General features: G+C 41.6%; 1 pseudogene and 2 gene segments (V, D, J or C); 1 reads left to right on the top strand and 2 right to left on the bottom strand.

Annotated features, from left to right (window-relative positions):
- LOC125104779 (T-cell receptor alpha chain C region-like) overlaps positions 1-24,276 on the bottom strand; it is a 311,082-nt gene that overhangs the window by 106,940 nt on the left and 179,866 nt on the right.
- LOC125104778 (T cell receptor delta constant-like) overlaps positions 1-24,276 on the bottom strand; it is a 67,940-nt gene that overhangs the window by 22,791 nt on the left and 20,873 nt on the right. Inside the window, 2 exon segments of the C gene segment in view lie at positions 5,270-5,289; positions 22,946-23,082. Of these exon segments, the coding sequence occupies positions 5,270-5,289; positions 22,946-23,082 (157 nt within the window).
- LOC125104780 (leucine-rich repeat flightless-interacting protein 2-like) lies at positions 11,949-14,914 on the top strand (annotated as a pseudogene).

Below are 24,276 nucleotides of genomic sequence, written 5' to 3'. Positions count from 1 at the left end.
TATTAGAAGGCAGCTGGATTCTCAGGTGTACTTAGGCATTCCATCTCCTGCAATATGCTGGTTTGGTTAAAAGATATGAGAAAACTCTGGCCTTACATGTATATATAGTTTGAAAAGTGATGTTAGTTGCCATGTGGAATCTGAAACCATATTAATGAACTTCTCATATTCTGTTTGATTAAAATTCATTGGTCTAGCTTGCATTTCAGACAAAACTTTCGCCCAGGCGTGGTTTTGTAACATTAGCCTTTGTTTATTTGGGAGATAATTGGTTCAAGGATTTAGGCAACTTCTACACATTGACACATTTCATTATACAGTATCAAGCTATCATAGTTGTTAGTGTCACCATCAGTATCTTTAAATCAGAAAAGTATTTAAACATTGGGGGGCCATTCAGCTCATGGTGACAGAATTTTTCCTAAACTCTACCTTTTTCCTAAAAGCTTAGATTTTTATCATTAGCAAGAACTTTCAGTTGTTTGTCTTGATGTGACAGGCTCAGTTCATTCGTTTTCAAGAAGATGCCTACCAAATACTCAAGTCTGAATAACCACAGTTTATCTGTCAGTTATATTTTCAAGCAAAAGTGATGTTTCATGGAAAAAGTGGCTAGTTCAGCTTGCAATTCAACTAATTGCACAAATGTTTTCCCTTGAGATATCTATCATAATTTAGAACACAGGAGAAGTGTTTTATGTGTACTCCCTCTTTTGGCACAGAATACTAAAAAGACACACATACCAGAGATGAGATTTAATAAAATTAATAGTTTTCCTGCTTTGTCAATGTTTTGGACTGAATTATGTGCCCTTACCCCCTCCCCCCATTCACATGTTGAAGTCCTCTCTCCCATTACCTCAGAGTGACTGTATTTAGAGATAGGATTTTTAAAGTTATGATTAAACTAGAATGAGGCCAGTTGCATTGGATTAGGATGGGTCCTTAGGGTGGCGTCCTTACAAGAAGAGGAAATCCGGACACACAAAGAGAAGAGACAGCACAGTGCTATGAATACACAGAGAAAAGACCCTGTGAGGACATGGCAAGAACCTGGCCGTCTATAAGCCAAGGGAAGAGGTCTCCAGAGGAACCAGATCTGCAGGCACCTTGGTCTTGGACTTTTAGCCTCAGAACTATGAGAAAATAAGATTTCTGTTGTTTGAATCACATTGTATGTGATATTTTACTATGGCAGCCCCAGCAAACTAATACAGTCAATAATACTTTAAAGTAACCCTGGCTTTTTTCCCCCTGCAGAGACATGATGGTAAAGAACACAATGATGACTAATACAGAACTGATGCCCCTGCCTGGATCCATCCAAAGGGGTTAGCAGTTTCACCTCGCATTACTTTTGCACCATCAGGATAAATAGCAACGCAATGAAAAAGGCAAGTATTACTGTGAAAATAGTTCTGACATCATGGATGCCTTGAAAAGGTCTTGGGAACCCTGGGAGCTGCTTACTGTTCTACATCTATATTTGTGCTGCCAAAGCTGCAGTGGCAGCTGGAAGGCCTGAGCTTTCTCTCTGGTTCTAGCACTCTCGACTTGTGATTAGCAGATCAATTGTAACAGATGCTTCAACTAATCAATGAATCTGACCATCACAATGGTCAGAAGCTGTGAGCAGCAGGCTCTAGTTCTGTAAAAAAGATCAAGGTGACTCAGATACTTTGGTTGGATTCTCTAGAGTCAAGGACCATGGATTGTAGGTCCTCTGCCACTGGTGTCTTCATGACGGTAATCTGGGCATCAGATGCTGGATCCAGGATCATTGTACTTTGGTGAGAGAGGGACAGCTCAGTGAAGGTGGAGAGTCAGCCTGCATTGCCTTCAGTATCCATCCAACATTTCTGTGGCTGTTTCAGGCTTTCCATTATAAATAATGTTTACTTATTTAACTGGCATGTGGTTGGGGTGGTAACTTGATGTCTGGCAAAACCACAAAGAGAAGGAATAGAGCAACACGACTTGCCAGGTTAAGGGGTCAAATGATATACTTAGCAACTGGACAGTGATGAAAAGAGGAAAGAATTTTGAACAGAGAGTCATATAAGGTATGGATAAGTCTAGGCAAGTTCCCTTCTTTTGGGGACCTCTGGCATCCCCTGACTTTTGTCAAAACCTTTTCTTACCTCCTCTAGGATGCTCACCCAACTGCAGGAGAAGCAAGCTTGAGAATCAATTGACTGGAGTTCATTGGTACGTCTGTAGAAGTTGGGGAGTGCCCCTCCCCCAAGACGAAGACTTGATCCTGTGCTATCATCATTTTCTCTCATCTGGAAAGGCAGTTATTTATTTATTTGTTTTAAGGATTATTTATTTGAAAGAGAGATAGATAGAGAGAGAGAGAGATAGAGAGAGAGCAGGTTGAAGGGGCAGAGGGAGATGGAGAGAGAATCTCAAACAGATGCCCCATTGAGCCCAGAGCCAAACATGGGCTTAATCCCATGCCCCTGAGATCATGACCTGAGCTGAAATCAAGATTCTGATACCCAGCACACTGAGACACCCAGGCACCCCAAGGCAGTGATTTTTGATACCTCATTTGTGCCTATGTCTCAAATAAGAATAATCCAAAATGTGCAACTTCACCATTAAGTGGTTTTCTTATTTATTTTACCTATGTAGCAGCGAGAGAGTTCTTTGTTGTTTTAAAAATGTGCCGTATGGGGGTGGGAAGCTGAGGGGGAAAAATCCGCCATATGAACATACCATTTAAATTCATTCAAACACCTCCAGCTTCAGGAAGTTCTTTGGGCAGAGTAGTATTCTTTGAGAAGGTATGCTAATTTTCTAGGATAAGAAACATACTGCATTTCACTTTTCCCCTATTTAAACATGCTGCAGATTTCTTGGTCACTTGAAAACAAAAACGTTAAAAAACATTTTATTATAAAGTTTTTGAACTATGCAAAAAGGAGATTAATAGAATCAATATCTATAGGCTTAATCACCTAGATTAACAGTGATTAATATTTGCTGTATTTCCTATTTATTTTGGTCAAGTATTTATTTATTATTATTATTATTTTAAAGATTTTATTTATTTGACAGACAGAGATCACAAGTAGTAGGAGAGGCAGGCAGAGAGAGAGAGGGGGAAGCAGGCAGGCTCCCCGCTGAGCAGAGAGCCTGATGTGGGGCTTAATCCCAGGACCCTGAGATCATGACCTGAGCCGAAGGCAGAGGCTTTAACCCACTGAGCCACCCAGGAATCCCGTTATTATTATTTCCTAATTAACATATAATGTATTATTTGCCCCAGGGGTACAGGTCTGTGAATCATCAGGCTTACACATTTCACAGCACTCATATTTTGGTCAAGTATTTAAAAATAAATTATAAACATGATGACAATTCATTTTTTTAAAAAGATTTATCTATTTATCCATCTATCTATTTATTTATTTAAAGAGCATCTCAAGTGGACTGTGGGCTGAGGGTGGAGCCTGACTCAGTCCTCGCTCTCATGACCCTGAGATCATGACCTGAGAATCAAGATGCTTAACCGACTGAGCCGCCCAGATGCTCCCCAAGACAATACATTCTTAAACATTTCAGGATGCATTTTTTTAAAAAAAGTATTTTTCCTGCATAAATATAATACCACTTCCCACCTAACAAAGTTAACAATTCCCTAAAAACCATTTAGTTGCTGGTCAATGATCAAATTTTCCCAATTCTTCCCAAACGTCTTCTATAGATGATTTTTAAAAACAGGAATCCAGGGGTGCCTGGGTGGTGCAGTGGCTTAAGCCTCTGCCTTCAGCTCAGGTCATGATCTCAGGGTCCTAGGATCGAACCCCACATTGGGCTCTCTGCTTGGCAGGGAGCCTGCTTTCCCCTCTCTCTCTGCCTATTGTGATCTCTCTCTGTTTCAAATAAATAAATAAAATCTTAAGAAGAAGAACAACAACAACACAGGAATCTAGTTAAAGATTATTTCATTTGGTGTTAAAGCTTTTATGTTTCTTTAATATGAGACAATCCTCCTTCCACTGCTTTCCCTCCACTGTGCTTTTTTTCTTCTTCTCATAACATTGATTATTGAAGGGACAGGGCTTATTGTCCTGTAGAATATTTCACCTTTGGGATTTATCCTGTTGTTTCTTTGTGGAATTCTTTAACTTGTTCTTCTAGCTCCCTCGTCTCCTTTTAGAACTAAAGGTTGGCTTAGGCTTAGTGAATTTACTGATTTGGGGCAGGACTACTGTGTGGTGAGGCTGAATCTTGTGTATTGCATCATGTCAAGAGGGACATAATGACTGAATGAGGCGAAGGTCGATCCCTAGGATAAGATGGTGACAGAAAAATCTATCTTTTGTAAAGTTACATATTCCCATTGCAACCAGCAAGTAACCTGAGACTTTCAAGGGTTTTAGAACTTTATTTATTTATTTATTTATTTATTTTTTTGTTTGAAATATTTTTTTCTGCGTGATTTATTGCGTGAAGCAGCAGACTCATCCTATTTCTTCTTTCTGTGTCTGTGAATGTCTCCAGTCTGCTATACCAGAAAGAAATGTTAAAATTCATCACTATATGCTGAAAAATTAATATCTAAAAGAGTTTATGCTTTTAGAAAACAAGTAAAAGTAAGAATTTCATTTAAGTGTTATCTTGGTGAACAGTTTATATTCCCTGAAAATGGGCTCTTCTGATTTTATTTGGATTGATGTATTCTATCCTTTAAGCCATAAGCCTTGTTATTGTGCACAACCTGGGAGGAAGCCTGGGTATAATTTTATTCCCCCTATGCATTGCTTTTGCTCTTCTAGACATAAAAAGAGCAATTGGGCTTGGTGGGCTAACTGGTGATTGTAATCCCAGGATGAAGGGATTAATCCTGTGCTCTTGATCAAACATACTAGGGGTCAAGAGAAGAGTGAAGGAGAGCCCAGGACTGGTAAGCTCTCAGATCTACAGTATTAACGTTGACTGATTTTCTGAAGTGAAAAGAAATATTGCTTAGTTCCGAGGAAATATTTTTCAAAAACACACAGTTTCAGTGGGTAGGGATACATTGTGCCTTTGCTCGGCAATGAGGAAACAGTTTGGTGGCATTTCGTCACAGAAGGAGATTCCTTGACTCAAAAATAATATTCCTGGTTGTGGTAGATCTTTCACTAGCTTCAAAGACCAACTCAGGATTCATCTCCAGGAGCTTTTTCCAGCTAACCCTACCTGCAAAATTTCCCCTGCCACCATCTGTTTACTTACTTGTGACTTTCTGATAATTCAGGATTTATTCATGAAGAATCCATATTCTCCACCACATCCCTGGGCCATTTGCCCAGGACGGCCTGATAGTGGCCTTCTTGTCATCTCTACTCCCTCATTCTCCAGTTTTCTCATTTGAACAAGACACATGAACTGTTAGGATTTGGGGATTTGGTGTCAGAGGTTCATTTTGTGGATTCCTTTCTGGTTATTAAAAAAAAAAAAAAAAGGACTCTATAAGCATGTCATATTCCAACCAGATGAAATTCAATTCACAACAATCAGTTCCCAAGCACTTGCTTTGTTTTGTACTAGGCACTGATTTGTTTGAAGGGAGTAATTTTGTAAATGAGACAGACATGGGTGCACCTAGATCATCACTTACAAGTGTGCCACCCAATAGCCAGGTTCACGGCCATTGTTACTTCCATTCTCTTTACTCCTTCTATGATATTCTCTTTGATGCTGCCACAAGGATATTTAATAAATGTTGTTAAAATGTGTGGTTGGAATTATTTATTACTGATGGCTGTGGTGATTCTCGCCCACATTCTGGAACAACTACAGTAGGTGATATGGAGTAAATCCTTAAAGAAGGGAGTCAGGGGGCAAGCTCATATATTAGTTTCTCCCAGAAACACTCAGAAGATTCCTCCTGATGCTGAGACATACATAGAAGATTACAACTGGGTGTTTTTGAATAAAGGCTTAAAGCTCTTCAACCTCTGTGGTAACCCATCACAGTGAAACACAGTAATACAAAAACTCTCTTCTTTCTTTCTCCCTTTTCTTGGCACTTTGCCACCCAGAATAGAAATTTCCTTTCACCAGTGCTGTTATTGTGGTTAATTGCTGTAAAACTCAGAGGCACAAAATTATGACAGTCACAAAAATCAGTAAGTAAAATGCTAAGAACCCAGAATAAAAGCAGACAAAGAACAAATAAAGAAAGTTAGCCACTGGTTAACAAACTTGGAAAAATGTCTTAATCTTCTAGTAACAGAAAATGCAAATAAAGCGTTAACAAGCCATTTTTTTTCCTCTGACAGATAGTTGAACAATTATAGAAAAGGTGATGTTCCCAATACTGGCAAATGTTGGTAATGATATAAATTGTTATTTTTTATTGGAAGCCAATTATTTAATATCAAGAGAGTGAAAATATGCATACTAGTTTGAAGAAATATTTCCACTTTGAGGAATTCACTGTGGGAAAATGTTATGTATGTTTGAATGTAAAGTGAGGTTTATTAACCTCAGAGAAGAGAGAGTCCCTTATATTTGATTCCTTAAACAATGATAAAAGGCAGTATTACAATGCTTTTACACAATTTTATTTTGTATGATTGAGTACAGTTCAGAGAAGACACGTTAACCTGGAATGATCTCAGTTAATGCTAGTTCATGGCTACTTACAAAAATCAACAGCTGAGATTGCGAAAAAGATGAGTGAGTAATTTAACAAGGACTTAGTAATTATTCTTGCGAGTGTGCCTTTGAAACTGCAAGTGTTGAATATTGGTTAAATGTCTATTGTTTCACAGTCTTTTAAAGTAAATGTTTTGTTGTGGAGACCATGAATATTTGCTTACAGTATAAATGAGAAGACAACATTTCTAATGTTTTGTGAATAGGTATTTTGGTTCAAAAATGTTTCAGTGATAGTTTCATATTCAATGACAGAATCATATATAGATTCACATGAATCCATGGATTCCTAATGTGCTATAATTCAAACAACTTAGACACAAGTGGGGTTGATATACTCTGGAAAAATATTTGAAGATTAAAAGAAGCAGCTCTACTGAGGACAAATACATTGATTTGAGATGCTTGTGAAGAATTTGAATAAAATTTTTGAGTTATGAGGATGGAAAAGAGCAATATTTCAAAATGGATCTATTTCATATAATATGTGATTTTAAATATGTACATGTAACTAAATTAGAACATTAAACATTTTAAAGTAGAATCTGACAATTTCAGTTATAACCCTAAAGGTTTATATATCCAAGTTGGCTAAAAACCTTTATTTTGAATCTTCTAAATGAGGAAAATGGAGACTACTTCAGATTTGCAAACAAACTTTTTATGTATTTTTTTCTCGTATACATATATGTTAACTTTAGATAATGAAAAAAATATATACAGATATGGTCATCACAACATTTTATTATTAGGAAAAATGTAGTAGCCCTCTAAATTCTCAGTCATAAGAGACCTGATTAAGTAGATAGTAGTATGTTCCTAGACATAATATTAATGTAGTTCACTAAAAATGCTAATTAGGAAAGGGATCTAATAGCATAAGGAATTGATTACATAATATTAAGAAAGAGAAATGTGTATATGGAGTATGATTACTTTTACAGAGTAATAATTACACACTGAACAAGAAAACAGGGAAGGAATATACCAACATAATAGCTGTGGTTGCTTTTTGATGGTGGTCCTGATTTTCTTTCAACGTAGACTTCTGTCAGGAATTCTAGGGAGGAAAAAGAGCTCAGATCATTGAGTTCTAACCCAACCAGATTGTAAACAACCTTCCTAGTGTGGACATCCACCTGAACCCACTCTCTGACTAGGATGCTTGTTTCTCTGTTGAATGGCTGTCAGCTATTACAAAGCTATTCCCCCTATTGACATAATATGTATTTTTCCTCTTTGCCCCAATTCTGGGTTCTGCTGCATGCTTTTCTGCATGGGCAGGTTGACGTTCACTGTGTGCGCTAGCTGGGCCTCTTCTTGGGGGGAGACTCCAGACTCTCCTTGAATGATCCACACTAAGCCTCCCAGTGGAGAACAAACTTCCATCTTTCATTGGGCAACGTTTCTGAGGTTTGAAAATTTTGCCATGGTTGTCTTAGTCTTTAGCTTACAGCTATTATCCTATTATCCCCTTTAACATACAATGCTTCCTCCATTCCACCCCAACCTGAGAAAAACCCAGCCTCCATCTAAATTTTGTCACTCACTAAATTAGTGTGAATTGGTTTCAGTTCATTTCTTGACAGCAGGTTTTGATGGGAATAGAACGAAACCATATGAAGAATGTGATGGGGAGATGCGCCCAAGGAAAAGGCACAGAAAGAAGAGAATGGGGCAGCCATGGATGACCTACATTATACTTTGCAGAGGGCTGCCAGGAGCAGTCTCTCTTAGCTATCACCAAGACTTAAGCTTGTCACCAAGTCTTATCAACAAGACTCTTACTCTTATCACCAAGACTCTTAGCTATCAATCCAAGACTTGGAATTATTCTGAGCACAGCTAAGCACTTTTGGGGGCGTGGTGGATTCTGTAGGATTCAAGCCTTCTGCATTTCTCGAATTCTCATATTTTCTTTCAGCGACCCTATGAAAATACATATCTTAATACAGACCTTTATATTTTTGGGGGAAGATCCAGGTTAATTATCAATTCAAGTGATAAATACTCTTGAGTCAACAACAGTATATGTCTTTTGTTTTTTTCCTTGCACTTTGTCCCTGTCCTTTTTATTTTTCTTAGCTTTACTAAATAGTGCAGAGTAGGAACCATTTCCTGATGTAAAAAAGTAGGAAAAGAAATCTACAGACTTAGGGAACTCCAGGGTACAATCTCTTATAGACAGTTACAGTACGAGGAAAAGATCTTGCAAGGCTTGGCACAAACTAGTAATGATACTCTGATTGGCAGAATCCCATTCCCATTGTCTTGCATGTGGACAGAGGAAAGGTCCTACTGCTCATGGCTCTGAATACCTATACAGAGAGATATCTCCACGTGGGAGCTGGAGAGAGAGAGATCGGCAAGGTCAATGGTATAGGAAGGCATTATGTCAAAGTTTTGGATAGATTTGCAGGTTTTCCTTAAGTCTATGTGAATTGTAATGCCTACTTTCCAATGATCCCCTTAACTCAGTATTCTTAAATCTTAGTAAACTCAATATTCTGAATTCCCAACAGGAAGCATTAAATCCCTAAAGATGTTCAGGAGAAAGTCTCCCAGTCTGTTTTTGAGCAGGTGCTAGATGATTGATGGGAACAAGAGTATGGGAATTTCTAAGAAGCTGATTCTCATACCCTGTCCTGGGTAGTTGGCGGTTGCGACTCACATCTGCTGTGAACTGGCCCAAAGCCAGTGGCTTTTGTTCTCTGAATTGGAAAGGAACTCAAAAGTGGGGTGTTAGGGGTATAGGGAACCACAGGATGTGGAAGTTCAGGGTCTCTGATGCCTCATAAGGAAAATGCATCTGTTGGATTAAACAGCTGGTAGAAGACTGAGTCAGCAGTGGACATGAGCACTTTCCTAGCACCATCCCACTGCTTTCCACCTCTTTCCCTTAGAACATGGGCTTGTCTAGTTTTATTAGCCAATCTGTATAGTCAGTTCTGACTATTGGGATCAGTGTGAGGATATGAACAATGCTGAACAAAGAGATCATTCCTCCAGATGTGATGGAGACCAGATGGCTTGGGGTGTGGAAATCAAAGAGCCATGGCAGAACCATCCTAACCCCTCCTGGCAAACAATCTAACAAGAGAGAAAGTCACTATAGGAAGAAAGTTTCTCTATTATTTTTCTCATTAAAATAGAGGTTAGTGAATCTCGGTGCAAAATCATCTCCCCATCCTTTACAATCAATCTGCACTGATTGTTGAGTTAATTAGTATATGTAAGATAGATCTTCAGTTTTCATCACTGAATTCTCTATGTGCAGAAACAATGTACGGAAGCTAGGAAAAATACATCCAAATGGAATATAAGGTGATTAGAACCCTGCTTTATACATAGCCTTTGGAGTCTTTGCATCAGAGAGAGAGGAAGATGTTACTCTGGAGTCAGATTCACTTGCTTTAGCTTGAGCCTCCAGACTAACACAAAACCATGATGATTTTTCCAGTTTTCTCTGGGTGTAGTACATCTGCTGTAAATACACAATAGAATGAGGTATAATATTAGGAAGACAAATGCAGACCAGAGAGTTGGAGATGTCTAAGGTGACAATGCTTCTTTCTTCCAATGAAGGCAAATGATCTGGACAGCTCCTATTACAGTCCACAGAACTGGTGCATTTAAGCCTTTTCCCTGGAGCTTTATAGGACCCATATATCCTGTAGAATCTAAGATTTAGTTTTGAGCCTTTATAGGAAAGGGTATGTAGATAGCCCACACTTTTCCTTTGATCTGTGTGGCAAATTACAGTGATAAAGTAGCTGGTCCTGGATTTAGGTAGAAACTGCCAAGTCTTTCTGAGTTAGGCACCTTCAAGAGTCAAAATGTCAATGGAGTTCAGGCTCTGTCCCCAAATGCTGCTCCAGGGACAGATATCTGAGAAAAAATGCCCACAAGTGGCTCAAGGTGGAGCTAACTTTCCAGAACTACAGACATGGGTGCGTGGGGGTTGGGGGAGGGGATAGGAGGTGGGGAATGTAAGGCCCTTGGGTTGAGAAGCAGGAAGGAGAATTAGAAGGGACCTGGTTTGCCTCATTTCCCTGTTGAGATGCAAATGACCTGGGAACAATTATTGCGGGGCATGTAAGGCTCTGGGTGAGGGAACTGTAAGGAAAAACTGAGGGATGGAAAGTTTGTAGAGCATCAACACTTTTATAAGCAGATTTCAAAGAAGAAAGTGTGATGTTATAAAGAGGAAGCCCAAGGATCAAGCTTAGAGAAAGATATTTAGAAATAAATGCTGCAAAAGACATTAAGTGAATAATTGGTATGGAACAAGAATGCTGAGAACATTTTTTTACTAATATACTTTCTCAAGGTAGTCCAAGCTTGAACTCTTTGCTCCCGGTAACTGCCTGGGTTAACAGAGAAATGAGAGAGGAAATCTGTCCATAGAGATATCTGAAGAAATTCAGAAACCTAAGTTGTATACTGACCTTCTGAAGGAAATAAGGATGCCCAGGAAAGCCCTTTGGGAGTTAGCTTCAGAAGGGAAATACTAGAAAATACAAATAAGACCAGAGCATTTACAGAAAAAGAGAAAATTTCGTGCATAGAGAATGGTCAGGTTTAGCCAAGTTTGGAACATGTAATCTTCCATCAGAATATTGGTAACAACATTTCAGTAAACTTGGGTCTGGATGCCTTGTGTTGAATAAAAATGGCAGTTGGTATTTTCTGTGAGTTCAATCAGGGAGACACAGGGGACAATTCTTTGTTTAGCAGAACCTCTTAGCCCAGAAACACATTGAGATGTCTTATGTTTTCTAGGTCTATTGTTTGTGAATAGGGCTGTTTGTTCAGGGCTGTTAGTACATCTGAGGGGCTTGCCTTTTTCACCATGTGTATGTATGATGTGGGACACCCTGTGTTGGAGACACAGATGACTTATTTGCAAGGCTTGCCTAAGACCTAATTAATATCAGTACTTCAAGTAGCTTACAAGATTGGATTCTATGGCTATGACATAGGAATATAGACTTCCTGGTCTTTTTCTTACTGTCTCAAAATATAATCAGATAATCCTCTGTCTGGTTACTTGGGAGCCAAGTTACTTTCTTCCAGAAACATTCTAAAGAGTTCCTTTAGAAAATCTAGGAAAGTGTAAGTCTAAAGACAAGCTATAGCCTGAAGCCCAGGCTGCTGACTTGAGCACAGATGGGAGAATGTTAACAGCCAAGAAATATGAGGTCTTTGGCTCCTTTCCCAGAACTACCAGGCTAAGACCTTGGCAGAGACTCAACAGGAAACTGAACTCTATTTGCATATCCTTTTATACATGGGAGATTAAAAGCTTCAACCTTGAGTGATCACAGTTTTTGAGAATCATGATGAGGCATTAAAGAGAAGGAGGAGTGTCTCAAGGGAGGTGAGCTGGAGGCGAAGCAAGGTAGGTGTGAGGTTAGCAATGACCTTCAATCCCCTTTGATTAACCATGAGTGTATTTCATTTTGTTCTTTTTTTAAAATTTCTACCCTTATGGGGTCACAAAAAGGAATCAGTTAGGCAGAAATCTGTGCTTCCCGATCTTGGGAATCTGTCAAATTTGATCTCTTTTGTCCGATGGTTTCTTCCTTCTCTCTCTTGCTGGGTGGGGACCTACAATTTGTTGGTGGTCATGCTGAAAGGACCGTAGAGATCAAATATAAACTCTTTATTGTGGTGATGAGAATCTGAGGCTTGAAGAGGTTAACTGAATTATCTAAATTTATATGAAAAGAAGTAAGAATTCTGACTCCCATTTTTTTTTTAATAGGCTGCTAGCTCTTAGCAGGTAGATGTTTCCCCAGATCTCAGATAACTTCTTACCAGCATGTGATTTGGCACAGGGTACCCTTCACTATCTTCTCCTGTCAGAACATGCATTTCTGGCAAGAGAACAGCTTTGATTCCCTAGCTTTTCTTTCCAGCTCCTCTGGATAAGTTCCCTGTGTTTCTTTAACAGAAGAAGACAGAGCATGGAAATGGGAATAGAGGATATTTATTATTCGGATTCATTTAGGGGAACTGGTTTTCTTGGCCAAGTACTATAGTGGAAACTTACTCCATATAGACAGCATGGATAGCACGATGATGGGGAAATGTAACCCGTCACAGGTTAATTACCCCGCTTCATTTGTTCCTTTGTAAGGATGGGAAAAGATCTCTCGGTTCCTAAAAAAGTACATTAAATCTACTCTAAGACTGGGGAGGCCCTGCAGGAGAGTATACTCATAGCTGGATAAGCAAAGTTTTCTGAAAACTGAGAATTTAGTGACCAGATATTTGCAAAAGAAGGAGCACTGATAAGAAGTTTCAGACACAGACCTCATACTGCCTCATAAATGATGACTCATGCATTTGCCAGAAAGGACCACTACAAGGAAGGTCAGCCCAGGCAGATAGCCCAGGCTGGAGACTGATTTCCAAGCCACACACAGAAGCTATTAGTCCTGGGGGCAACATGTGAGGGTAGAATTGTGAGTCCCTAATAGGAAACAGTTCTGCCCTCCTTGTATAGCTTCCTTTTATAGAGGAAAGCCTACTACAGTCAGAAAAGACTCTGGGAAGGTACTGGGCCCACTTTTTTGCCTACAGATGTTACTTAAGAATTCACTTTTAATAAGAAATCACTTTAGTCCAGGAAACGGAGACTCCTGAGTTGTGCTGCATAGTACCTTTGGAGCAAGGTTTCCTGGGCTTGTATCCAAGTTCAGCCACTCACCAGCAGCCTGACCTTGAGCAAAGCCTTACCCCTTCCTTGCTTTAGTGCCTTCATATGTAAAATAAGGATAATAAGGGCAACGAGTTGTTGTGAAGATTAAACAAATTAAAACCTGTACACTATGCTGAACAGTGACTTGCATATAAAAAAGTACCGCATGACGGTAGACCATCAATTTTTATTACCGGTACCTCATTACATTTGTTGGTGATTTTCAGTTCAAGGAGATCCTCATTTTTAACTTCTTTTTGCTGTAATCTCATAATGTTTTATCTTTTTCTCTGCTCCTAGGAAATGAGGACAACCGATGATAAAGTCATAGAGGGGAAGAACTGGAAGAGACCTCAGGCTGCACCAGTTCCAGCTCCTTCACCTTCTAGAAGTACGCTGGGGAAGCAAGGTGATGGGGTCAAGTACTCACAGGGCAGAACTAGGTTTTGAACACGGTTTCTAGTCTAACAGGTTTCTCTTCCATTGTCTAATAACTCTTCACATGCCACAGTTCAACACTGTTTAATTTTTCTAAGATTTACTCGGATTAACTCAGGAACATGCCATTCCTGTGCCCCTGGGGGAGGCACTGACCAGTGTTGGGTATAACATTGTCCTTCTCACAATCCCATAACACCTCATTGGTTTTCTCTTTCTTAACATCATTATCCTATTGTTGGCTCTCATTTATTTTGGAGAAACAGATGGCAGAATTTTATAGAGAAAATGAAGAAAAATCAAAGGAGTTAGAAAGGCAGAAACATATGTGTAGTGTGCTGCAGCATAAGATGGATGAACTTAAAGAAGGCCTTCGACAGAGAGATGAGCTCATTGAGAAACGTGGCTTAGTTATAATCCCTGATGGCACTCCCAATGGGGATGTCAATCATGAACCAGTGGTGGGAGCCATCACCGTGGTGTCTCAGGAGGCTGCTCAGGTCTTGGGGTCTGCAGGAGAGGGTCCACTAGATGTCAGGCTACGAAAACTTTCTGGAGAAAAGGAAGAGCTACTATCACAGATCCGAAGGCTGAAGCTGCAGCTGGAGGAGGAGCGGCAGAAGTGCTCTCGGAGTGAGGGCTCGGCAGCAGACATGGTGGGGCTGCACAATGGTTCTGACCTGCAGTTCATCGAGATGCAGAGAGATGCCAATAGACAAATTAGTGAATATAAATTTAAGCTTTCAAAGGCAGAACAGGATATAACCACATTGGAGCAGAGTATCAGCCGGCCCGAGGGCCAGGTGCTGAGGTATAAGTCCGCCGCGGAGAATGCCGAGAAGGTGGAGGATGAACTGAAGGCGGAAAAGAGGAAGCTACAGCGAGAGTTATGAACAGCACTGGACAAGATTGAGGAGATGGAGATGACCAACAGCCACCTGGCCAAGCGGCTGGAGAAGATGAAGGCCAACAGGACAGCACTTCTGGCCCAGCAGTAGGAGGCCACCCTCCGGCCCGGGTGCTGCTCCTGGGACCCCTCCCAGAGGGACTGACTTTTTGTCCATTGACACAGACCCCCTTCAGTACTGTTTGAGTTTTGTCATTAAAATAGCCACCTTTGTAAAAAATAATAATAATAATAATAAAAAAGTAATAAAAGAGGGGAGAATTTGTGTCTGAATCGAAGGCAGGCTCTGGCCATTGATTCATCAATTCCTCAGCAGAGAGGATCAGAGGCATTGCCTGGGGACAAAGGGCAGGGAGTAAGGAGCTGGGTCCCTAAGGAGTGAGGCTTACCTAGGTTGAGATGGGTGAGAGGAAGCCAAGCCTTCCTTCTTTATGCTGCAAACTTGGCTGTGCACTCAGTATGATGCTAGGCACCCACAGGAATGCAAAAGGACCCAGGGCAGGGTTGGAGATTTCAAGGAGTTTCTTTAGAAGGACGTAGAAAGTAAAGGTAGAACTGAAGTCAAGCCCTTTGGAATTCTTTGAGGGGTCTTTTCTCCTACAACACAGAAGAGACTTCCTACTCTTCCATCTACAGTGCTCACCTTGGCTGGGAGGAGAAAGATTTTCCAGCTGACAGGAGAGGAGAGCAGCACATCAGGGAGTGGACTGGAAATACAGGGGTGCTTTCCTGTGGTAACCAGGGGTCAGAGTGTGGTGGAAGGAGTACTTGACCAGGAGTTGGGACACCTGCACTTAGCTGGCTATGTGATGGTGGAAAGTCACTTAATTTCTCCATTTCTCAGTTTCTACTTCTTCAACTAAAGAGGTTGAACCAGGAGGTGGTTAGAGTTTCATACTGTTCTAATGGGTGTGTGTGTGTGTGTGTGTGTGTGTGTGTTCTGTGGGCCCAGGGGAGGAGGGTGCGGGTAGCGGCAGGGCTAAAGGGCTGAGGAGGAAGGATATCCTTCACATGAACTTAATGGTTTCTGGCTGTGAACTCAACAGACTGTCAAGTTGATTCTTCCTAGGGAGGCGTATAATTGCTGTGCCACCGCTCTGATTTTAATTTATAGTGCCAGTTACACTGACCCCTTTGTGGTTCTTTGTGTCCTTATTTATAAACTCAGTGTATGAAAACAAAAACAAAAACAAAAACCCTTCTGTCTTTCATTAGATGACTGAGACAGTTAATCCTCCATCCATCCCTCATGACTATAATATGTGGTATGCAAACACAGTTCAAGTCTTTATGCATGAGGAGCCTTCGATGTGACAGAACTTTTTTTGATAGCGCAGACTTGGGCTGTGTTTCCTTGGTGTTTTCCCCGTGGGTGCTGATTTTCCTTCTCACTGCCTCTAAGTAATGTGGCTCACTTCTGTCAGGTGGCGAGTGAAGATGGAAACCAACTCTGGGGCCAATCCTGAGACTTGTGGTCCCAGCAGGTCCAGAAGCCCTGAAGGGTGAATCCCTAAAGCTTTGAGGGAAATAGTAAAGACACTCCAGCTTTCTCCACAGTTACTCCAAATCCCCCAGGTTTACCTGTGGGTGGCTTCCTGGAGATGAGGAAAAACCAAGAACTTCATTGAGGTGAACACATGTTTTATTTAGCTTCTCTGTCTATTGGGACGGTTTTTTGGAAGGCACGTCGATCTGCAAGTGTAGATGAGGCTGCAGATCTTCTCCTGGGGATGTTGGTGTAGGGTCCTCTTGGGTACCATCAAGAGAAATGCATCATTGGATTTGTGTATTTTCTTTTTATGATTGGGAGGAGACACTCACCAACCAAAGGATGTGGTCACATAAGGGAGAGAAGGCAAACAGAAGGAAAAAAAAAAAGGTCCCATATTCCATTTGCCAATAATCCCGTTCTGCCATTTTCCTTTTCTGCGTTTTCTAAGTTTGGACCTTTTCAGGACTGCTTCCTCTCCACTTTGTGCTATTTAATGGAATTCTATCACTTGGTCTTGAAAAATGAAAGTCTCAACTGTTAGTGAGAGAACTCTTAACAAGTAAGAAGGAAAGGCTGTTGCCTATTCCCCCAGGCTACTGGAAAGCCGATACTATTATGGGTCACAAATCTGGACATGAAAATATCATTTCTGGGTTACCTGAGTGGCTCAGTCATTAAGTATCTGCCTTTAGCTCAGGTCATGTTCCCAGGGTCCTGGGATCGAGCCCCCCCAATGGGCTCCCCGCTTTGCGGGAAGCCTGCTTCTCCCTCTCCTACTCCCCCCTGCTTGTGTTCCCTCTCTCGCTATCTCTTTCTCTGTGAAATGAGTAAATAAAATATTTAAAAAAAGAAATAAAATATCACTTCTAGCCAAAAAATCTGGCAAACACTCAGACTCCAAATATTACTCTCCTGGCTCTCCCTGGGGCTTTTGTTGAAATGTGAGCTTCTCATTGCAGCCTTTCTTGACCACCTGATTTAAAGCAGCTATCTCCACCCATATCCTTGGAAACACCTTCTCTCTCTTCCTGTGAGTCTTCTCCATGACAACTGCCACCACCTAACATTTCTCTTCTTTGGTGTTTATTTTCACTAAAAGAAACTTAAGAGCGTCTGAATACTGTATTCTCAGTATATCTAGATGAGTCTATGGCACATAGTAGGCACTTAAATAAAATAAATTGTTATTTAGGAAACAGATGAATGTCATCACATTCTATGAAAGCAACTTTAGTCTCCCAAACTAGATTTTGTATCAGTCTTCCTTCTTAATAATTTGTTGCCCTAGTAATATATTTATACTGACATTTCTTTCTCTGAAAGTTATAAATACTCATGAGGCTTTGCCTTTAAGCCAGAAAAAAATAATTTAAATTTCCCTATTCTCCCACGTGGATGCGGGTAAATAAAAAACATATGGCTATTAGATTTCTTATTTAAACACAGAGTTTGAGAAGCTTCTATCTTGTTGAAATTACGGCCAGCAATTGTGTTTTGGCTTGATTTCTTTTGTCCTCTCACCAGATCCTTTTCCTATTGAGTCCTGCATGCTGTGGGGTACAGGCTCTTCACCCTCCCTTCCCCCCACCCCAGGCTGACTACTGTCTTGGAAGTCCTTGAGCATCCAGAGAATTCCTTCAGGAGTTGATACCCATTACTGTTCACTGTTACCAATCACAACACATATGTTGTGTGTGAATTGCTAAAAAAATAAGACCCCTGGGGATTCTGCATTCTTGAAGAATAACAAAATCATCTGGTGGGTAGTAGTTGTGATGGAGGTAGAGGGGACAGGGAGTTAGGAACTGCTCTTTTGTTTTGGAAGATAGGTTACTGTGGCTTTTAGTTACAAAATGCTGTGCCCCTGCAGGTCCTACTGGAGAGAAAGTTTACAAAATTCCTTTGTGAAATCAAGTAGAAATGTTCAGTGTTTACCTGTTCAAGACTCAAGGCCTGAGGCTTTAGGATTAAAAGGGAAAAAAGAAAAAAAGGTGTCAAAGGAGAAAGCCTGCCATGCTCTCTCTTTTATCCCTCTCATGGGGGATGTTCAAGGAACAGAGGAGACTTAATGTGTACTCTCCAAAACTAAGTTATTTGGTGTTCTAGATGACTATTATCAACCCCACAGAAAATCTTATTACAGTTTATAGCACTTTGTTAGTGGACAGACGAGGCTTGGAAAAAGCATGTCAGGAGGCAGAGTTAGCAGTAGGCCTGTGCACGATTATGCCCCTAGCCTCCAGCACAGCCCATGAACGTAGCGCCCACTCACTCACTCTGTTTATGGAGTACCTGTTGTGTGCCAGACTTAAATCTAAGTGCTGGAGTGAAGGCATTGAACAAAACAGACAACAAACTTCCCTGCCACCATGGAACTTACATTCCAGCAAAGAATGAAACAAATAAATGAGAAAAATACACAACCCCTTAAATGGTGACAAATGCTACGAGAACACGTAAGCAGAGAGGACAGGTGGTATTTGCAGGAGGAATGAATGAGGTGTTCTGACAAAGGCAATTACAGGTGTCCAATCCTCTCACTGCCACTCATATTTGAGGGCAGTACGTTGAAAGGAAGAGTAGGAAAGAACTCGAGTCTGGAGTCTCTTCAGTTTGCTAGCCCGGAAGAGGAAGAGTCATCAGACAGCACTTCCTGTCCGAGACCCTCCCTAGCACTTCCTGTCTGAGACCCCACAGCAGGCTAGCCTTTATTCACTGAAGGGCGTAATGGTGTCAGTTTGCTCATTTTGAATGCTGAGAACTGGAAATGACAGATCTTGATTGAGCCCTTTTGCTCTCTTCCTATGAGGGATAACAAGTCAAAAAAATGGAAGAGACAAAATCAGGTACATCGCTGTGCAGTGGAGATATCTGTGGATGGTAAAGTTAGCTGTCCCATGGATCTGCCAGAGACCTATAGAATTTCTGAAGTTCTCTTCACATTAGCCCCAGACCCTGGTAGCTGCCATTCCAGGTAGGCCCCGAGTAGGAAAGGAGAAGGCAGGGAGTATGTTTTCACCCCAGAAACTCTAAGGGAGTCCAATAAGACATTACATTTGACAAACATCAGAGGGGAGGAAAAAATATATGGGTCCATTTCCTGTGTTGTGGCCTGGGAGGAAAGCTGCTGACATAGGGGTGGAGCTCAGGAGTATAAGTGGCAGGGGGTTGTTATCTCCCCTGGGTTGTAGCTGTCCTCCTTCAGCCAGGAGGGTGAGGTACCACTGGAGAACAGCTTGGAAGCTGAAATTGCAACTGGAGTTTTAAAGCAAGGGAGCGAGAGATGGGAGTTAGAAGGTGTTAGATACCCCTGTCCCCATCCCCTCTTCTGAGGACTGGACAAGGAGAGACGTCTGTAGCACCAGGTGACTGGACATCACACGTCTTTTCCCAGCCATTCTTTAACTCAGATATTGTTAATAGGTGATGTATTTCATCAGTAGATCTTCTAGCCCCTACCCCAGTGCCAGCACCATCAGCCTTCAACTCAGACCTGGATCCTGGCTCTGCTTCTGTGATCATAGGTCAGTCACCTGGGCTCTCTGAGGCTCAGTATCCCCATCTGTAAAACACAACTGACAGTAATGATCTCACAGACTGACAGAAGGATTAAGGGAATCCACACCTGCAAAGTGGCTGCCTATCGTTGGCCCTCAGTAATTGCATTTGCTCTCTCCTTGATCATCCCATTTTATCATTTATTCTTATGACATGTAGCTACTGCTGAGTAGCTACTACATGTAGTGCACTTTACTTTCTATCCTTAACTTTTTACAACAATACAGTGAAGTTGGAAAACATTATCTGCATTTCAAAGATGAAGAGTTACAGATGATTTTAGAAGTCAGTGTGAAGCGTATGCCAGGATCACAAAATCTCAGAATTAGAAAACACTGGAGAAGTCACGTGGGACTGCTGCTGCATTGTCCCAGTTTCTTGACAAGTGGTCACAGATCATCAGTTTGAATAGTAGGTCTCATGGTGAGGGCACAGCTTTTGTTGTTCCTTATTTCTGACACATCCTGGAGACTGCCTCCTCTATGGTAACTGCCCTGCTCTGAATCACAGACTGTGTCCTCAAGAGGACTCCACAATCAGAAACCTGTCACCCTCCCTGACTAGAGGGGGTACTTTGGGCAAGTGTTTTAGCTTTTCTGTCCTCATTTTAACAATAGGGATAATAATAGAAAATGCACCATAGGGTTGTTGAGAGGATTAAATCATAACACATGTAAAGTACTCAGTAGCACCTGATGTACAGTAAGATTCCACAGATGTTAGCTCTTAGTACAGTTAACTGCAGGTTTATGGATCTGTCCACATAGTTTTTCACCTCTTCCTCCAAGACAGTCTTCCTAGTGTCTGTCAGGAGGACCCACTGGGTTTCTTCCTAGGAATTCATCTTGCAGGCCTTATAAAACCATGGTTCCAAAACTTTGACACCATCTGTGTAACTAGCTTCCAAATGTCATTCTTTTCCAAAGTCATGATTTCAAACTGGAAGGATTATACCCTTTTAGTCTTGGAGATGCACTCCACCTTCCTGCCTACTGTTAATTCAAACAAAAATAACTGGAAATGAGTAGCAGGCAGTGGGCTTGAGGAGTTGTGACAGGGCCTGTGTGGTAACACAGATGCATGCTAGGAAGGTTGGGTGCAAACTCCTTTCCCAGAATGTGGGGCTCAGAATGCCTGATCTAGATCGGGATCCAGGAACTTGATTTTATCCAAGGGCAGAGTCAATACCCAGAGCCTTGCTGACCGTTCAGCTAAAGATACAACCCAACAGGGAGAGGTGGATGCCAGGCCCAGGCCTGTGTTGAAATCAGGACACTAGGACAGACTGAGTGGGTGGGAGTGGAGATTGAAAAGGAGAGATTCCCTAAAGGGTTGGAATGTAGCTGTTTGGGGAGATAAATGATGAGAGCTCATGGGAGTCATGGCTAAAATACACAGAATGATTATACTTTATCACTATATATAGTGTGTGTATATATTTTATATACATATATGTGGGTTTATAGCTATCTAATCATATGTCTCTGTCTGTCTCCCTGTCAGTCCCTCTCCCTCCCTCCCTTCCTCTCTCTCTCTCTATATATATCTATATATTTCAGGCAGAATCATGAGCGACTGGGGGATTGTGAAGACCCTGGGTGGAACAGTGAGAAGCCCTGACTGAAATTTACTGTGTGTGTCTAGTAAACACTTGTCAGCCTCCTTCTAATTCTGTGGAGGGCAGTATCTTTGATTAGAAGCGTTAGTTAGAGAAAGTTTTCCCTAGACATTGACTGAAGTAGTCCAAGGAAGCTTTTAAAAAATTGTATTTTTTAGGGGCGCCTGGGTGGCTCAGTGGGTTGAGCCGCTGCCTTCGGCTCAGGTCATGATCCCAGGTCCTGGGTTCGAGCCCCGCATCGGGCTTTCTGCTCGGCGGGGAGCCTGCTTCCTTCTCTCTCTGCCTGCCTCTCTGCTTACTTGTGATTTCTCTCTGTCAAATAAATAAATAAAAATCTTAAAAAAAATTGTATTTTTTAAATTAAAAAGTATTTTTATAACTTTATCAAATTATACTTGACATGCAATAAACCACACATATTTACAGTGCACAGTCTGATGAATTTTGAGATCCCTGTACATCCATGAGACCATCACCTCAATCAACTTGCCGAACATATCTGTCATCACCTGAAGTTCCCATGAGATGTTTCATAAGGTGAGTTGTAGTTTTCTTTGATGACACAGAAAGGAAAGCCTTAGGTTTAGGCTCAGCATAGGCTGTCCATCACCTAAATCTGGAAAAGTACATTGTTCAAGATTAAAGTGGAGTTTAAATTAAGCTGTTCGAAGGAGGAGGAGGAAGTGCCAGTGGAAGAAAGTTGTCAATGTTTTGTCTCTAGCACACAGACAAGAGGAAGCGAAGAGATAGAGGTGGAAGGGAGGGCAAACGACATATCTACTGAGTAATCATGAAAACAATGTAAATGCTAGAGATGGAGTCTTGTCCTTCAAGTTGGACAAGATGATGAGCAGAGCAAACTGCTGATGGTGGAGGAAGGGAGAGTTCTTCCCAACTTCACAGCCTCCTTCTATAGCACAGCTAGATTTCTGGTGAATCTGGTTAGGGAGAAACAGGACATCACCTATTATCGTACTTTGGAAAGTGCCAAGCCCTAAGCACTTTGGGTGTGTGGTCAAATATTTTATGAAGCTCAAAAAAACCACAAAAACCCAAAACCCCACTAAAAGTATAGGAGGGGCGCCTGGGTGGCTCAGCTGGTGAAGGTGTGACTCTTGATTTCAGCTCAGGTCATGATTTTGGGATCATGGGATCCAGTCTAGGGTCAGGCTCTGGGCTCAGCAAGGAGTCTGCTTCTCTCATTCTCCCTCTGCCCCTCTTGCCATGTGTACACACACACTCCCTCTCTCACAAATAAATAAGTAAGTCTTAAAAAAAGAGGAGTGTACAGGGAATGCTGCAATTCCTGACTTTGGCTTTATTTCTCCTCTCTCCTGCATGCTGTCCCCTGGTCACACCCCACTGGGAGTGAACTGTCTGAACACCGTGGGTGTAAGTAAATGGGCAGGCCAAGAGAGACTGAGCCTGAAGGGAAGGCAAGGAATGCTAGCCTTATCTGGCCCCCATTTCTTAAATGATTTATTCAAGAGACAATCACAGTCTTGTTGGAACTGCCATTCTACATAGATCACCATGGTTTTGAGCTACTCAGAAGTGGACCTGCAGCACAGCGGGGTCACCGGTGCAGTAGGAAGAGCCTTCATCTCTCCCTGAGACTTCAAGGATCTCAAGTAGAGCCTGGTCGTTGGAAGCATCAATTTCATTTTAGAACCTTTCATGAAAACCAGGGTCATAGATGGTCCTTCATGACATCTGAAAGTTATTGTGTTCTCCTGAGTCTTCCTGTGCCAGTTGATACGGTAGTCAGTGATGGTTTTTCCTTCCATGGAGCCCTGGAGGATAGCAGTTCCCTCTGCCCCCAGACACACATAGTCACTACTAGGTCTGGCACCAATGTAACAGCAGACCTGACTCTTGAGAGAAAAGACACGAGAGGGGATCCTGAGATCTCCGTGGAAGGGGCACTGACCCTGAGTGTGAGGACCTGGCAGCCGCCATGCCTCATTGTTGCTGAGTCTTGTTCAGTTGAGGTCCCAGGATCTGCCTCCCCTGTCCAGAAGAGGCTGAGATGGATGAGGGAATATGCCCTCTACAGGATCCCCCCAGGGACAGCTCTGCAGTTTGCCCTCTGCCTGGTCCTTCTTCTGAATCAACTGTGGGATGCATTTGTGCCTGATGAAACCGGCCCCCATGGGCAGCTGCTTTGTTCCCCAGGAGGGACTTTGCCAGTCACAGGAGGCTGGCAGAGCCTGTTGCCTGTTAATGGGATGACAAGGCTACCTTCAAGATCCATGATGTGGTCCAGATAGGTGAGAGGAGGTGAAGGCAGCTTATTTGATTGATGACAAGGTTTTTGCTTCTTGCCCTAGAAGTTAAGTTTGTTGCTATTTCTTCATTTTCATGTTAGATGTACATGTTGTCTGCTCTGTGGTGACATTAACAGTTAATTCCAAGAAGAGTTATTGATATTTACAGCTATAATCAAAAGAACCAAAAACTAAGCAGATCAATATGGGACGTGCACAAGGACTGCGGGTGTTGCAATGACTGCTGTGTTTCCTGCAAATTCCCTCCATGGGAAATTGGATAAGGGTGATTCACCCAAGTGTAAAAGAGCAATCCAAATGAAGCACGGTCTCCACATTTGAGCCAGAGCTTCCCGATCTTTATTGAGCTCCTCTATCTTCTATTCTGAAGAGTTCTTAGGTCACCTAAGCTGAATTACATGAAGCAAAATATCGTAAAAAACTTAAAACCACCACTCCATCCTAGTTTATGACCACCTACATGCATATATATACTTTGAAGGAGAGGAATGTTTGAATTCTTGGGAGTTACACTTTTGAATTTCAAGACCAGTAATCCATGAAATTTTGGAAGAAAACAGGTAAATTAATAATGGAAACTAAATGGTGCAGCCGAAGGTGAGAAGAGGGTCA

The sequence above is a fragment of the Lutra lutra genome, chromosome 7, assembly GCF_902655055.1.
Source record: "Lutra lutra chromosome 7, mLutLut1.2, whole genome shotgun sequence".
Classification (NCBI taxonomy): Eukaryota; Metazoa; Chordata; class Mammalia; order Carnivora; family Mustelidae; genus Lutra; species Lutra lutra.
Note: the sequence above shows the minus strand (reverse complement) of the source record. Positions and strands in the feature narration are given on the sequence as shown.